Source organism: Siphateles boraxobius, unplaced genomic scaffold, assembly GCF_051911475.1.
Source record: "Siphateles boraxobius isolate OS27281-9 unplaced genomic scaffold, OSU_SipBor_1 13, whole genome shotgun sequence".
NCBI classification, from domain to species: domain Eukaryota; kingdom Metazoa; phylum Chordata; class Actinopteri; order Cypriniformes; family Leuciscidae; genus Siphateles; species Siphateles boraxobius.
Window position 1 is genome coordinate 12394530 of NW_027508733.1, and position 16318 is coordinate 12410847.

At 36.2% G+C, this 16318-nt stretch overlaps 1 protein-coding gene across 1 annotated transcript; it reads left to right on the forward strand.

The window, feature by feature from the left end:
• Positions 1-13445: 13445 nt before the first annotated feature.
• Positions 13446-15484, forward strand: LOC143735482 (L-rhamnose-binding lectin CSL3-like). The gene is made up of 9 exons (XM_077225684.1): positions 13446-13467; positions 13768-13825; positions 13895-13918; positions 14006-14062; positions 14204-14339; positions 14465-14574; positions 14713-14757; positions 14911-15031; positions 15275-15484. The coding sequence occupies exons 2-9, from the start codon at positions 13795-13797 to the stop codon at positions 15384-15386; spliced, it is 636 nt and encodes a 211-aa protein (XP_077081799.1). The 5' UTR covers positions 13446-13467; positions 13768-13794; the 3' UTR covers positions 15387-15484.
• Positions 15485-16318: the final 834 nt, after the last annotated feature.

The following is a 16318-nucleotide window of genomic DNA, read 5'->3' on the forward strand; positions in this document are numbered from 1 at the left end:
TGGTTAACCTGGAAATTTTAACTTGATCAAAAAGTTATGGATTTGATATTAGCTGCGAATTCAGAGCCGTAACCGTAAACTAGTTGGCTAACGTTAATGCCTGCCATACAAAGCCAATAAGCCATAGGTTAAATGTACAAGTTAGCTTTTCTGTTAGCTCATAAATCACTCTTTACAAGTTCATTATTTAAAATAATATAATAATGAGCAGTGTAACTACAGTATTTCAATGATTTTACTAAAGTAATGTTACATAGGCCTATTACATTTGATTTGATTACTTTTTTACATTTCTGTCAAATATTAACCATTTTCAAATAAACGGGGTAGTGTTAACCTTATTCAGGACTTAAATCTGTCAAACTTCTTTCAAAGTCCTTCATCACATATTAATATTAAAATAACTTCATTTTAGAGCACCACAAAGCCAGACCTCAGCACCTTTATGTACCTTTAAATGTAAGATCGTTCTTAGGTCACATACCAATTTAAAATCATAACATAAAAACTGCAATGGTACTGTTTTTGATATCATGTGTAGTAGGCCTAAGTGTACAGTAAGTGTGTGTGTAAACATGCTTTAATGAAGTAGACTTCAAAAGCTTTTGAATTTGAGCTTACAGTTCTTTCATCAACCTGTCTTTTACATAAACTTACAAAATAGATACTTTAACTTAGTCCTCAGATAGAGGAGGGTTGCTGCGAGCTCCGTTAAGGTATTTCTGTCCCTCCCAAACTGCATTGAAATGGTATGTTTAGCAGCCAGAATTTAAAAATTTTCAGGGGGAGAAACCCCCTGACTCCTCTTAACATGATCCATATCACCCGTAAGAAAACAACTGCAACGTCTCAGATTGTGCCCCCCCAGAATTTTGGCTTGCATGACGCCCCTGTAACCCACAGTGCCCCAACCTCAATCTACACATTTTAAATATGTTCCCTGCGGGACAAAATGTTACATGAACATCTTTTCCTAACTTCAGGTTTGTAACTACTCGCTGGTTACAAAACAGTCCACGCTTCCGAAGTACTGATGTCCATTTTTATTTATTCCAGAGACACCGTGAAAACTAGACACAAAAGTAAACCAAACCATAATTTTACACACAACACCACTACAAACACAAACCAACATAATATACAAAATATTAAAACCTTTACCGACTTATTAAAGCCTTATACTTATTAAAGCCTGGTAACCAACAGAAGATTAAGTCAGGAGCACTAACATGGGTATCTGAGTTTCACATCTCATCATTACATTGACGCTGATACGTCCAGGTGAAATAATCAGCACAGGGTCACATGACACTCAACTTAAACAACAGAATAATAATAAAATACAAACGGCAACCAAATTATGAAATTATCACAATACAGAAATACACATTTAAACTATGAAATCCAAATAAACTATAAAGTCAAAATAAACATTAACCGCTGAAATCACCAAAATATCATAATCCACAGCTGACCTTCCAGCGTCAGCTACAAGGTTGTATAGAAAAATAGTGTCTACCCCTAATTTCCCTTTCCCACCCTCTCTGCCATTCTTTTATTAAGCCCTCTTTAATTCTTTCTTTAAATTCCACTCTCCCTAATAATACATGGACATCTACTTCTCTTCCTAAGCTCTCCTTTGCAATGTTATCCACCCGCTCATTCCCCCTCACCCCAGCGTGCCCAGCAAAAACTGATGTTGCAAGCAAACCTAGTTCTAAAAAACACATTCAAGATGTAATTTACAATGTCAGGACGAGCTTTAGATTTTCCTACTTTTAAATTTTCTAGAGAACCTGCAGAATCAGAGCAGATAATGACTTCTCTAGGTTTGACTTCCTCAATCCACCATAGAGCCCATAAAATTGCCATTAATTCAGCAGTGAGGACAGAGCTTCCATTAGAAATACGTAGACCAATTTCCAACCCTAGCTGCTCCACATACACCCCAAATCCAGCTCTCCCACTAACTGGATTTCTAGATCCATCTGTAAAAACAATCATTGTGCTCCCAATAATTGAATTAAGATATTCCTCTATGTTTGGTGCCACTTCCCACTTATCTTTTCCCTGAAGAAAACCAAGCTCAATATTAATTTCAAGCAGCACCCAATATAGGTAACCAACTTGTGTGCTCTACAATACCTCCCTGATCCATGCTCATCTTCCCTGCCCACTGATTTACTATGACAAAAAATGTATTGTATCTATTGGCTCCAGCAACCTCTTGCAACAGACACCTTGCTGCGGGAAGGTATTACACCCACTAAGTTTTACCCAGTACTGTAACCCTAACTTAATGCGTCTTAACCAAGGGCATTTCTCCCATTTCAATGAGTAGGGCAGGGACTGGGGAAGTTCTAAAGGCCCCACAGCAAAGCCTCAAAGCAGTTTGTGACACTTCCAGACCATAGACAGTAAAAGAAAGTTCAGTCTTCTTCTTTAATGGCGGCTTGGCAACCAGCGTATTAGGTGCATTACCGCCACCTTGGAGTGTGGAAAAAGTTTTATATTCTATGTATTAGCCCTGTCTCCCTAATATAATCAAAGAATGCTTTACTAAAATTCACTAGACCATTTTATTAACCCTTAATATTTAATTATTGAATTTTTCTTCATTTCTCCATATTGTTCCTTTCTTGTTCATACTTGATACATTCAAGAATTGCATGAGGTAGCTACTGTTTCTTCAACATGACATTGTTCACATAACCCATTTGGATTCCCCATTATTTTAAGTGTGCTATTTAAATTGGAATAACCTAATATTAATCTATTGTAAACAACCTCTTCTTTCCTTGATTTATACCTTACCTTTTGGTTTAGGCTACTTTATTAATTAAGCTAGAAAGAAATCTACCCTTTTTTTCATTGTTCCACTTTACTCGCCATTCTTCTATCGCTTACTTCTATCGATTTCTGACTTGCTTAATGGAACTTGTATATTGTTTCGAGCTTGTTTTGTTCATTTATCCACACCCTAATTTCCATTTACTCCTATGTGTGCTGCAAAAACTGACTAAGATATTATGTTGAACAATTCCTGAAAGTATGAAAAACAGAATATCTTGATGGCTAGATTTAAAAGATCTCCAGCTCTTTAAAACTGAAACTGAGTCGGAACAAATTAAAACATTTCCAAGTTTATGTTCCTCTACCCACTGCAATGCAAAGAATATTGCCATTGTTTCTACATCCCAAATGAGTTGATGTTCGCTTTATTCCACTGATCCTCTGATTTCCACTGTCTGGAATTAGAAAAGCAGCACCAGTTGTCTGAAGCTCTGGATGTTATGAGCCGTCTGTAAATATTTGTATATGCTGAGGAGATTGGGCTCGAACATACTGAAAATGTTGATGACGTGTCTACTTCTCTTTCTGCTTTTTTGACCTCCGACTGATGCAGATCTACTTGAGGTGTTACATAAACCCATGACTCATATTCCGGAATCAAAACTGTTGGACTTTTGTTTGACTATTTACTTTTGCATTTCTTCTGCATATATGTTAACTTACTACTCCACCCGAAGCTTATTCTACAACTTTTATTTTGTTTCCAGCACTTCTGTAAAACCATATTTGTAGGATGATCCTCTTTATGCCCCTTGAGATTAGCCCAGTAATTGATCATTAATTAAATTGAATCCCCAAACATATGCCCATTCTTCTACCTTTCTAATTGTTTCTTGCATTTTCCCATTATTTTACCAATTTGTCACCAATTTGCCAATTTTACCAATTTTATTTGTTACTTTAAAAACATCATTGATCATTATATAAAAAAAATAACGGACTTATTACACTCCCCTGTGGAGCTCCATTTTCTATCTGTAATCTATTTGACACTTCATTCCCTATTCTTACCTGGATATTTCTGTTTGCCACAAAAATCTTTTTAACAATTGTATGTTCTTCCACCGAAATTCATAATTTTTAGTTTTATCAAAAGTCCTTCTCTCCAAATTATGTCATAAGCCTTCTCGACATCAAAGAATACTGCTATTACAAATTCTTTATTTATCTGTGCTTTTCTAATTCAATTTTACAAACATAGAATATGATACATTGTTCCTCTTCCATTTTCCACTTTGATCTTTAGATATTTTCCCTCTCTTTTCCAATAAATATGTCAACCGTTCCGTACCCTTTCCATAACTTTACAAACATTCGGTGTAAGAGCTATTGGTTTGAGTTTTGAAGGGTCTTTTCCCTGCTTTCTTATAGGAATTATTATAGCTTCTTTCCAAGCTTTCTGTAGTCTTCCTTCCTCCCATACTCTATTATACAATTCTAAAACTGTTCCCACCTCCTCATCTTTAAAATGTCTCAACATTATATATCCGATTTGATCCTTTCCTGGAGTCGAACGTGTTTTATTTGAATTACAAATTGCTCTTTGCAAATTGTCTGTGATTGGCATGGCAAAGCATTCACTACATTTTATACTTGTTGATTGATGCTGTTGATGTCACTGGTACTGCACCTTCACGACCACAACTCATCCCTGAAATGTCAGCAGAGATTGTGTTAACTAGACTCTCCCCTGTGAAGTTCTCATCGACACGACAGCCATCAGCACTGATCCTCAACAAACAAGACAGTCCTCCTCCGAAAAACGACCCCATATGTCGTTTGTACATGCAGCGTATTTTGACCTATAGTGGCGTTTTAAAATGAAGCGCCCTCTAGCAGTCTTATAAATGAGAGTCTCGTTTATCGGGTGTGTCGTCATCAAATGACCTTTGACTGTCGTTACCAATAAAAACAAAATGCGGCCGGCAAGAGAAAGGAATGACCCTGAACGCCGTAATCAATGTCTGTTTTATTTTATTTAAAGATCTATTTAATTTATCGTTGTGACTGTCGGCAATTCATGTGCAAGTAAGTGTAAGTTAGTTTGATGTTTTTTTTCTTTACAATCAGTTGCGAATGCCACTGAATTAATGTGATTTTACCACAGTATATTAGCTCGATCCTGCTAGTTAAAGCACAGTGCCCACAAATTGTACCATAGTAATTAGTTTTACTGTGGAATTTTTAGTTAAATAAGACAACGCCATGTAATTACTCACTCTCATGTTGTTCCAAGTTCCAACCCCGTAAGACTTTCATCAATCAACCATAAGTTTATCAAGCCACGAGAATACTTTTTGTGCGCAAAAATAACGACTGTATTCAACTCTTCATTTTCTTCTGTGTGGGTCTCTGAGTGAGCCACGTAGTGTAACAGCGCAGCGCTTCTGTGTTGTACGTCACACGCATCACACACATGACCTGCGTCGGCCAATAGCGCGCCTACGTTCTGACGTACAACACAGAAGCGCTGCGCTGTTACACTACGGGAACTCACTCAGAGGCCCACAAAGAAGAAAATGAAGAGTTGAATAAGTCGTTATTTTTGCGCACAAAAAATATTCTCATCGCTGGATAAACTCAAGGTTGAGCCACTGTAGTCACTTGGACTATTTTAAACATTGTATTTTCTAACTTTCTAGGCCGGCAAGTTACGATCCCTTAGCTTCTATGGAGGAGTGAGACAGCTCTCAGACTTAATCAAAAATATCTTAATTTGTGTTCTGAAGATGAATGAAATTCTTACGGGGTTGGAACAACATGAGGGTGAGGGTGAGTAATTACTGACAGAATTTTCATTTTTGGGTGAACTAATCGTTTAAGTGATTGATTAGGACAAGTTATTTGAAGATCTGATGCATCACGTAACTTGTTAAACTAGCATTTCCAGACTCTTGCTTCTTAAACAGATGTGGTCAATAAAAATCAACATGTGGAAAGATATCATGTACTGTTGGTACGAGAAGAGACGGCACCAATATGTAAAGGTTAATAAAGAATAAAATGGACTTGATATGAACTTTCTAAAATAAACGGTCCGACTACTTAGAATGGGCACAATCTGCAAGAGAGTTGAGGCAATGGCCAATGACAGCTGCTGGAGTAAAAGTCATAGAATTTTGTACGAGTGCACTTGTACAATATCATATGAATTTGCTGACTTGGTCAATTGTATGAACTATTACTACTTCGGCATGACGCTTTATTGTTGGTTCTTACTGATGGGGTAGTGTAGTATGTAAAATATAGTTTAAGAAACATCAAATGCTGTGCAAAATGTAACTGCAGTAATGTTCAATCAAGGGTTAAGACCAACACAGACATACCATTGGAAACATTTGCCTTTGCAGCTTTTTTCCTTCTCCATAAATGCACAAGATGGCCGAATTCCTCCCTCTCCACGAAGACAGGTTTAACAAGCTCTTGACAGCACTTCCTTTTCAGCTGAAACAAAGAGAAATATATACATGTTGAGACAGTGTGTTAAAAATGATCCGTGACCAAATTATTTGAGAGGAAGTACTTTAAGGAAAGTTAATAAAACATAAAATAAGGATACATTCATTAAAGCAAAGCAGCTATAACTAAATGTGTTCAACATTACCTAATTTGAAGGACTTGTTCAGCCTCCCTGGCAGTTTCTTCAAGATCAGCACTGGGAGCTTTGAGTTCAAGTTCCCTGTTAATAGCAGCTTTCTCACAGAATTGATCAAATTTTGATTTTTAAAAATATTCCATGATGAAGAAGAGAAAGAAAGAGAGCAAAAATATATGTAAATTAATTACAGTTAAAAAAAACTGAGAGAGAGAGACACAGACACAGACACAGACAGAAAGTGACTTTTTGCGAGAGATGGCCTCTTAAAAGAGCTGTTGGATTGGATTAAAGGTTGTTGTGGGAGATGGAGATAAAGGAGTGTATGATCTGAAGTAACTGCAAAACAGAAAAAGAATATTGAATTACAATTACATTACAAAAAGGTATTAAAGGCATGGCCAGTGCAGTGATTATTGTGGTAAAACCATGGCAAGTGTTGTGTTACTGTTTCAACTACAAACACCACAGTAAAACTATGGTTACTGTGGTAAAACCATGGTAAGTGTTTTGTTACTGTTTCAACTACAAATACCACAATACAACTATGGTTACTCTGGTAAAACATGGCAAGTGCTGTGGTTACTGTGCTTTAACTACAAATAGTAGACAGTAAAAACACAGACTGTGGTAAAATCATCGTAAATTACAGTGTTTTAATTACAAATACCCCATTACAACAACTACTGGTAAAAAAAAAAAACATGGTAAGTGTTGTGTTACTGTGCTTTAACTACAATAGTACACAATAAAAACACAGTTACTGTGGTAAAAGCATTGTAAGTGTTGTGGTTACCATGGTTACAGTTACGTGGAAGAAGCATGGTTTAGCGTTACTGTGCTTTTACTACACATGACATGGCGGATCGACAGTTACTGGTAAAACATAGTAAATGTGTGGACTTTTTGCATGATACCTTTCCCAATACAGGCAAATTTCAATTTTTGAATGTCACAATGAAAACTAACTTTATAATGCTGGCGTCCGTTTGAATGAACGTCACACAGCTTGAAATATAAATACCCATTTGAAACACGACATAATTTCATTCATAGACACGGGACTATAGACGGATGGAAACCCTACCTGTACGTGTGATGAAGTCATCAAAAAGATATATTTTTATAGCAATAAACTACTTTGAATAGCTGGGAGAGTTTGACGTAAACTGGTAACGTTAGCAGGTAGATAAAAAAAAACCATAATGCATTGAGGCGAAAGTCAAAGTTTATAATGCATTTCTCCATATCTCCGGCTGCCGGTAGGGACGCAAATTTAGGAAACGCTCTTATGTGTCGTATTTGAAGGTAGTCACAAACGACCTAAATGGTCGTATGGGTTGGAGGACTTGTTGTTCTTGTGATGTTCTCATAATGTTGAGTGAAAACGTTCTTAGAACAACGTTCATGGAACGTCCTTGTGATGTTTTCATAATTTTGAGTGAAAACGTTCTTAGAACAACGTTCATGAAACGTCCTTGTGATGTTCTCATAATTTTGAGTGAAAACGTTCTTAGAACAACGTTCATGGAACGTCCTTGTGATGTTCTCATAATTTTGAGTGAAAACGTTCTTAGAACAACGTTCATGGAACGTCCTTGTGATGTTTTCATAATTTTGAGTGAAAACGTTCTTAGAACAACGTTCATGAAACGTCCTTGTGATGTTCTCATAATTTTGAGTGAAAACGTTCTTAGAACAACGTTCATGGAACGTCCTTGTGATGTTCTCATAATTTTGAGTGAAAACGTTCTTAGAACAACGTTCATGGAACGTCCTTGTGATGTTTTCATAATTTTGAGTGAAAACGTTCTTAGAACAACGTTCATGAAACGTCCTTGTGATGTTCTCATAATGTTGAGTGAAAACGTTCTTAGAACAACGTTCATGGAACGTCCTTGTGATGTTTTCATAATTTTGAGTGAAAACGTTCTTAGAACAACGTTCATGAAACGTCCTTGTGATGTTCTCATAATGTTGAGTGAAAACGTTCTTAGAACAACGTTCATGGAACGTCCTTGTGATGTTTTCATAATTTTGAGTGAAAACGTTCTTAGAACAACGTTCATGAAACGTCCTTGTGATGTTCTCATAATTTTGAGTGAAAACGTTCTTAGAACAACATTCATGGAACGTCCTTGTGATGTTTTCATAATTTTGAGTGAAAACGTTCTTAGAACAACGTTCATGAAACGTTCTTGTAATGTTCTCATAATGTTGAGTGAAAACGTTCTTAGAACAACGTTCATGAAACGTTCTTGTAATGTTCTCATAATGTTGAGTGAAAACGTTCTTAGAACAAAGTTTTTAGAACCTGCTTGTGATGTTATTTGTTCTTGACTCATGTTCTCATACTGTTGAGTGAAAACGTTCTTATAACAACGTTCACTGAACGTTCTTGTGATGTTCTCATAATGTTGAGTCAAAACGTTCTTAGAACAAGGTTCACTGAACGTTCTTGTGATGTTCTCATAATGTTGAGTGGAAACGTTCTTAGAACAAAGTTTTTAGAACGTCCTTGTGATGTTATTTGTACTTGACTGATGTTCTCGTACTATTGAGAGTTGTTAGAACTATTGATACTGTTGAGAACGTTCTTAGAACAACATTCTCAGATACAAAAGTATGTTCTTAGAATGTTTTTCTAACATTCCCATTAAGTTATGAAAACGTTATCTCTGAATGTTTTCTGAACGTTCCAAGCATCCGTTTTTTTAAAGTATTAAAGAACGTTTTTTCTTTGTTTATGTGAACGTTAGAAGAACATTCCATTCTATAATTTTGGAAATGTTATGAAAGCGTTATTTCTGAATGTTTTCTTAACGTTCCAAACATCTGTTTTTTTAAAGTATTAAGAACGTTTTATCATTTTGGAAATGTTATGAAATCGTAAATCTTTTAATGTTTTCTAAACATTCAAAACATCCAGTTTTTTTAAAAAATGTTTTAAGAACGTTTTGTCTAAACATTTATACATAACTTTTAAAGAATGTTAGGGAACGCTCTCTTAAGGTTATACAAAACTTGCAGGGAACGTTCTGGAAAGCTCTCTTTATAATATACTGTAAAATAAAACCTGCAGGGAACGTTCTGGGAAGGTTTTCTTTGGGTTATAAAATAAAACCTAAACATAAAGGGAAAGATCTTGAAAGTTCTCTTTAGGTTATAAAAAAAGAACCTACAGAGAACGTTCCTAGATAACGTTCTTATTTGGTTCCCAAAACAATAACCAAATGGGAACCATATGGGAACATGAAGGGGAAAGTTCTGTGTTTGTTGGGTTTGTTAGCAGGGATTGAACCTAATGCATTACACTAATCAATCAGGACTTTGAATTCCCATTCTGTAAAAGCATTTCATCTGATTCTGAACTAAATTCTCTCATTGTCTTTCTATCACTCGCAACTCGCATGCGCTCCATTCCATGCCATCTTTACACCAAACATCCAGCGTCTATTATCCATTAATCCAGCTAACAAAAATAAGTTGTCAGAACGTTTTGCTAACATTCCCATTAGGTTAGGAAAACATTATTTTGGAATGTTTTTTAAACATTGAAAACGTCCAGTTTTTTTTATTGAGAACGTTCCCTGCAGGTTATTTTTAGGTTTTATTTTATAACCCAAAGAAAACCTTCCCAGAACGTTCCCTGCAGGTTATTTTTAGGTTTTATTTTATAACCCAAAGAAAACCTTCCCAGAACGTTCCCTGCAGGTTATTTTTTAGGTTTTATTTTATAGTATATTTTAAAGAGAGCTTTCCAGAAGGGAACGTTGCAAGAAATGCAAGTTATAGTTTTTTTTATGACCAAAAGAGAGCGTGTTCTTTAAAAGTTATGTATAAATTTTTAGACAAAACATTCTTAAAACATTTTTAAAAAACTGGATGTTTTGAACATTTAGAAAACATTAAAAAATTATGTTTTCATAACATTTACAAAATGAGAAAACTTGAATACTTAAAAAACAAAAACAAAAAACGGTTGTTTGGAACGTTCATAAAACATTCAGAAATAACGTTTTCATAACTTAATGGGAATGTTAGAAAAACATTCTAAAAACATATTTTTGTATCTGAGAATGTTGTTCTATGAACGTTTTCTTTCAACATTATGAGAACATCAGTCAAGAAAAAAACATCACAAGGACGTTCCATGAACGTTGTTATAAGAACGTTTTCACTCAACATTATGAGAACATCACAAGGACGTTCCATGAACGTTGTTCTAAGAACGTTTTCACTCAACATTATGAGAACATCAGTCAAGAACAAATAACATCACAAGGACGTTCCATGAACGTTGTTATAAGAACGTTTTCACTTAACATTATGAGAACATCAGTCAAGAACAAATAACATCACAAGGACGTTCCATGAACGTTGTTATAAGAACGTTTTCACTTAACATTATGAGAACATCAGTCAAGAACAAATAACATCACAAGGACGTTCCATGAACGTTGTTATAAGAACGTTTTCACTTAACATTATGAGAACATCAGTCAAGAACAAATAACATCAAGGACGTTCCATGAACGTTGTTATAAGAACGTTTTCACTTAACATTATGAGAACATCAGTCAAGAACAAATAACATCACAAGGACGTTCCATGAACGTTGTTATAAGAACGTTTTCACTTAACATTATGAGAACATCAGTCAAGAACAAATAACATCACAAGGACGTTCCATGAACGTTGTTATAAGAACGTTTTCACTTAACATTATGAGAACATCAGTCAAGAACAAATAACATCACAAGGACGTTCCATGAACGTTGTTATAAGAACGTTTTCACTTAACATTATGAGAACATCAGTCAGGAACAAATAACATCAAGGACGTTCCATGAACGTTGTTATAAGATTGTTTTCACTCAACATTATGAGAACATCAGCAAACGTTACGAGAATGTAACATATTTTAACTCTAAACATTATAATAACGTTCCAGGAACATTATTTCAGGAAAGTTTTTTACTAACATTTACATAACATTAGTGAAAGTTATGGGAACGTTCCCTGTTAGCTGGGTGTCTATTGTGTTGTTTTCCACATGTCTTGTTAGATTTGACTTGTCTAGTTGTATGTTTGAGTTTGTGTTCTTTTTTCCCTTGTGGTGGGGTTTTGTTTTTGGTTTAGAAAATGTAATTTTTCCTCTTTATGATTCCATTGTTTGGACTGTGTACTACCCAGAGACTCGTACAAAATGTTGTGTACTACACAGTAAAATGTGAATCTTGAAGTAAAATCTTTTCTGTTATTTTTGTAATTCAAATATTTAATTCACTTAGAAACGTTATGCTCCGGAAAAATTTAAACACTCTGGACAAATGTGTCAACAGGTTTAGTAAGTACTTAAAAATCCTGTCACTTTGAAATCCAGACCTGTAGATGTAAGAAATGAATTGCTTACATTTTATGAATTCATAGAAATAAAAATAGAAATAGGGCAGCACATCACCTCGCAGCAAGAAGGTCCCCGGTTCGAGTCCCGGCTGAAACCAGGAGTTAGCAGGTTCTCTGTCATTTCCTTCAGGTAAGCTACAACAGTTTCCACCACAGTTCAAACCCATGCAGCATAGGTGAATTAGTGATACTCGAGTGTCTGTGTGTAAGCCTGGTGATGGATGGGCCAACCACATCAGGGTGATGTGAACATCCAAAAAACATTCCGAAATAACATTTTAATACAATTTTTAAAATTAGTGAATGGAACGTTCCTGTAAGGTTCATTAACCAAGAAAAAAACGTTCTTAATACATTAAAAAAACTGGACGTTTTCAACGTTTAAAAAACATTCCGAAATAACTTTTTACATTTACATTTACATTTAGTCATTTAGCAGACGCTTTTATCCAAAGCGACTTACATTTGAGGATTAAGCCAAGCGAGTCATCGTGGAGAGGCAAAAACAACGCAAGAAGTGCTCAGAATACAAAGTTCAAACATTGCTCAGAGTAGCATAAACCAGACAAGCGAAGATTTCAAGAGAAAGGTTTTTTTTATTTTATTTTATTTTATTATTATATTTTTTATGTTAAGTGCTCACGGAAGAGATGAGTTTTCAGTTGTCTTTTGAATGCTGTCAGGGATTCTGCATTCCGGACGAGGGTGGGTAGGTCATTCCACCAGCATGGATCCGTGAATGAGAATGTTCTGGACAGTGATTTTGTGCCTCGCTGTGAAGGCACCACGAGCCGTCGCTCCTTGGCCGATCGTAGGCTTCTGGTAGGGATGTAGGAGCGAGTGAAAGTAGGAGGGAGCTGAGCCGGTGGACAATCTGTAAGTGTCAGCTTTTTGATAACATTTTCAAAATGAGTGAATGGAACGTTCCTGTAACATTCACATTAACCAAGAAAAAAAATGTTCTTAATACATTAAAAAAACTGGACGTTTTCAATGTTGAAAAAACATTCCGAAATAACGTTTTAATTACATTTTCAGAATGAGTGAATGGAATGTTCCTTTAACGTTCACACTAACCAAGAATAAACGTTCTTAATACATTAAAAAAACTGGACGTTTTCAATGTTTAAAAAACATTCGGAAATAACGTTTTAATAACATTTTCAAAATGAGTGAATGGAATGATCCTTTAACGTTCACATTAAACAAGAAAAAACGTTCTTGATACATTAAAAAAACTGGACGTTTTCAATGTTTAAAAAACATTCCGAAATAACGTTTTCCTAACCTAATGGGAATGTTAGCAAAACGTTCTGACAACTTATTTTTGTTAGCTGGGAAGTGGCCCTCCAGGACTGAGTTTGGACATCCCTGGCCTAAAGCCTAACGCCCTAACCTGTTGTGTTAAAAAAAAAAAATGGATCCTTTGCCATGTCATGTTCTCATTGGTTTATGGTCTTGTCATGTGTTTTTCAGTTGTATCTTGCCATTGGTTCATTGTGTTGATTACTTTCAGGTGTGTCTTGTTATGTCATTAGTCCTTGTGTATACATCTACATCTTGTTTCTGTAGTTTTTTTGTCAAGCTTTGGTCTCTGTAACTTTTGTTTGGTGAGTCTCATGTGTATGTTTCTTTAGTCAAAGTCAAAAGTCAAAGTTTTTAGTCAAAGTCATTTTTTGTTTTGGTTATTTTCAATAAATTGCACTTGGATTCATCAGTGGGCTAAGTCTAACGATGTAATGGACTTTAGTCATTTACTGCAATAATTTGATATGGGATAAAAATAGTTTTTTGGAATATTGTTTAGTTTCAGAGCATCTGAACTCTTTTTTTTTTATTCGTTATATATGTATATATAAATTAAATAAATAAATATTGTGTGCTCCTGTGTTCCCTTAAAATAATTCCAGGCCTTTCCTTCTGTTCACACATCCAACATGCTGGTGCAAAAGCTAAGCTGGATTACTTGTAAGTATTTGGAACTAATTCAATTTGCATGATTTTAAATGTTCTAACTTGTTGTGATTGGACTTTCAGTGCTGCTGTTTCTGTATCAACATGGTAAGGCAACTGATTAAAACATGTGCAGTCTCATGAAAGACTTTTAGGTGCCGAACGTTTAAGTCATTTTACTAATTTCCTCTGCAGGGGGAGAAGCTGAAAAAATGGTTACTTGTGAAGGAGAGTCGGCGTCTCTCAAATGTGGTGAATAATTAGTCATTTAAGTTATGTTAGATTTTTGTTCACAGGACAGTATGAGTATCTTGAGCCTTTGTGTCTCCAACCACATGGAATGTATTTAAACTACCACAATCTCCCCCCCCCCCCCCCCCCCTCCAACATCAGCTTCGGGTTTCATAAAGGTCATTAAAGCCAACTACGGGCGGACTGACTGCAAAACGTGCGCTAGTGGGAAACCAGCTAATCAGATCTCAAATACACAATGCAGGACAGAAGCGTCCCTCTCTATAATGTCCGCTCGGTAGGTTTAACCGATAACATAGGAAAATAAGTTTACAATTTCAGTTTATGCATTAGCACAAGATGCATATTGTCTATAGTATATTAGTGCTAATAAGTACTTGTCATTGTCTTTTCATGAATCAGGTGTGATGGAAGAAAAAGCTGTACTGTTCCTGCAGTGAACTCTGTTTTGTCTGATCCTTGTGTTGGGACTTATAAATACCTGGATGTATCTTATGACTGTATCCCAGCAGGTAAGTAATTTCCATCGGTTACTTTGAAGTTTAATATTTTATAAAGGAGTACAAGTATTTGCATATCTTGTACTGTAACTATTTCTGACCTCTGTTTTCTCCCCCCCCCCCCCCCCCATCCACACAAAAAACCCCTAGAAATAAGTGTAACCTGTGAAAATAGTCAAAGCGTCATTGAGTGTCGTAAGTACTTTTCTTACTGTATGTTCTATACTATACTGCGATCAGAGTGTATAGCCTCATGTCCACAATGCTTTGAATGGATCAGTGCTGCAGTACATGTTGGCACAAATTGTTTTTATTAAAGTGATTAATTGATTGTCTATGTATCACAAGGTGAAGGTGTTATTCATGTTCATCATGCCAATTATGGAAGGCGAGATCTTGTAACCTGCCCTCATGCATTGGCCACCACACCAGACTGTTACTCTCCTCAGACCAGCAGCCTGCGTTCCAGGTACAGCAGCAGATGCACTTCATCTAGAGTCACTTTAGGTCACACTGTCTTCAGCTATTTTTGAGATGTATACAGAATATATCCAAGGGACAATGTACATTGAGTATCATTATCCTGTGTATTAACTAGCTACTTTACACACATGGACTTTTTTTTGTTTTGTTTTTTGACTTTAGTAGTTTGAGACCGTAGAATGACACAAGAGCTAATGGTCATTTCTAATTCTTCCAATTTGTCTTTAAGGTGCGATGGGAAGAAGTCTTGTCAACTAAGTGCTTCGAATTGTGTCTTCTCTGATCCATGTGTGGGTGTTTATAAGTATCTGGAAGTGACCTACTGCTGTAAATCATATTGACCATCCTGCCACAAATGCACCTTATGTCCATGTGTCATGATTGTAAACGAATGACAATGGAGAGCAAAATAAAAAGTTGAATCCAGATGTTTTACAAATGGTCGATCATGAATTTTAGTGAAAACAATTGGTCCAATGGGGAAAAGAAAGCAACTCACCAATAGCCCACATACTCTATTGCCGAAGGCCAACATGCGACACTAATGCCTATAGTTATAATCACCCAAAGCTCTGTTATTTGTGTGCAAGCGAGCTTTGACTGATTCATTCATGCTGTTAACCCAAGAGGCCACAGATTTTGCCAAAATCTGATGCATAAGTGCCGTGCCAGTTAACTATAGGCATTAGTGTCGCATGTTGGCCTTCGTCAATTGAGTATGTGAGCCATTGGTGAGTTACTTTCTTTTTCTCATTGGACAGGCCGGTCGATTAGAAAATAATGTCTTTGTCAAGCTGCTCTTTGGGTTCCTCTGAGGCAATGTTGTCATGTTTGCTCGGAGAAAATACGATTTTTTTTAAGGAGAATAAAGCCTGGCCTGGAGCAGAGTGAAGTCTCAATCTTCAGCCATCTTTCTCCAGGTCACAGGATCACCTCTTAACTTAAGTCTCTAGAGCAGGGGTGCCCAACCCTGCTCCTGCCAATAGACTGTCCTGCACAGTTTATCTCCAACCCTAATTAAACACCCCTGCTTTTAATTTTCAAGTGATCCTGAAGACCTTAATTGGTTGCTTCAGATCCTGAAGACCTTAATTGGTTGCTTCAGGTGTGTTTGATTAGGGTTGGAGATGAACTGTGCATGACAGTCGATCGGCAGGAGCAGGGTTGGGCACACCTGCTCTAGAGTCTAGACAGATGGTGTAAGCAGATTTTTCTACAAAAAAAATGTAGGAAACTGTGGGTGGGGAAATCTGGTGGGGCAGTGATGGAGGCT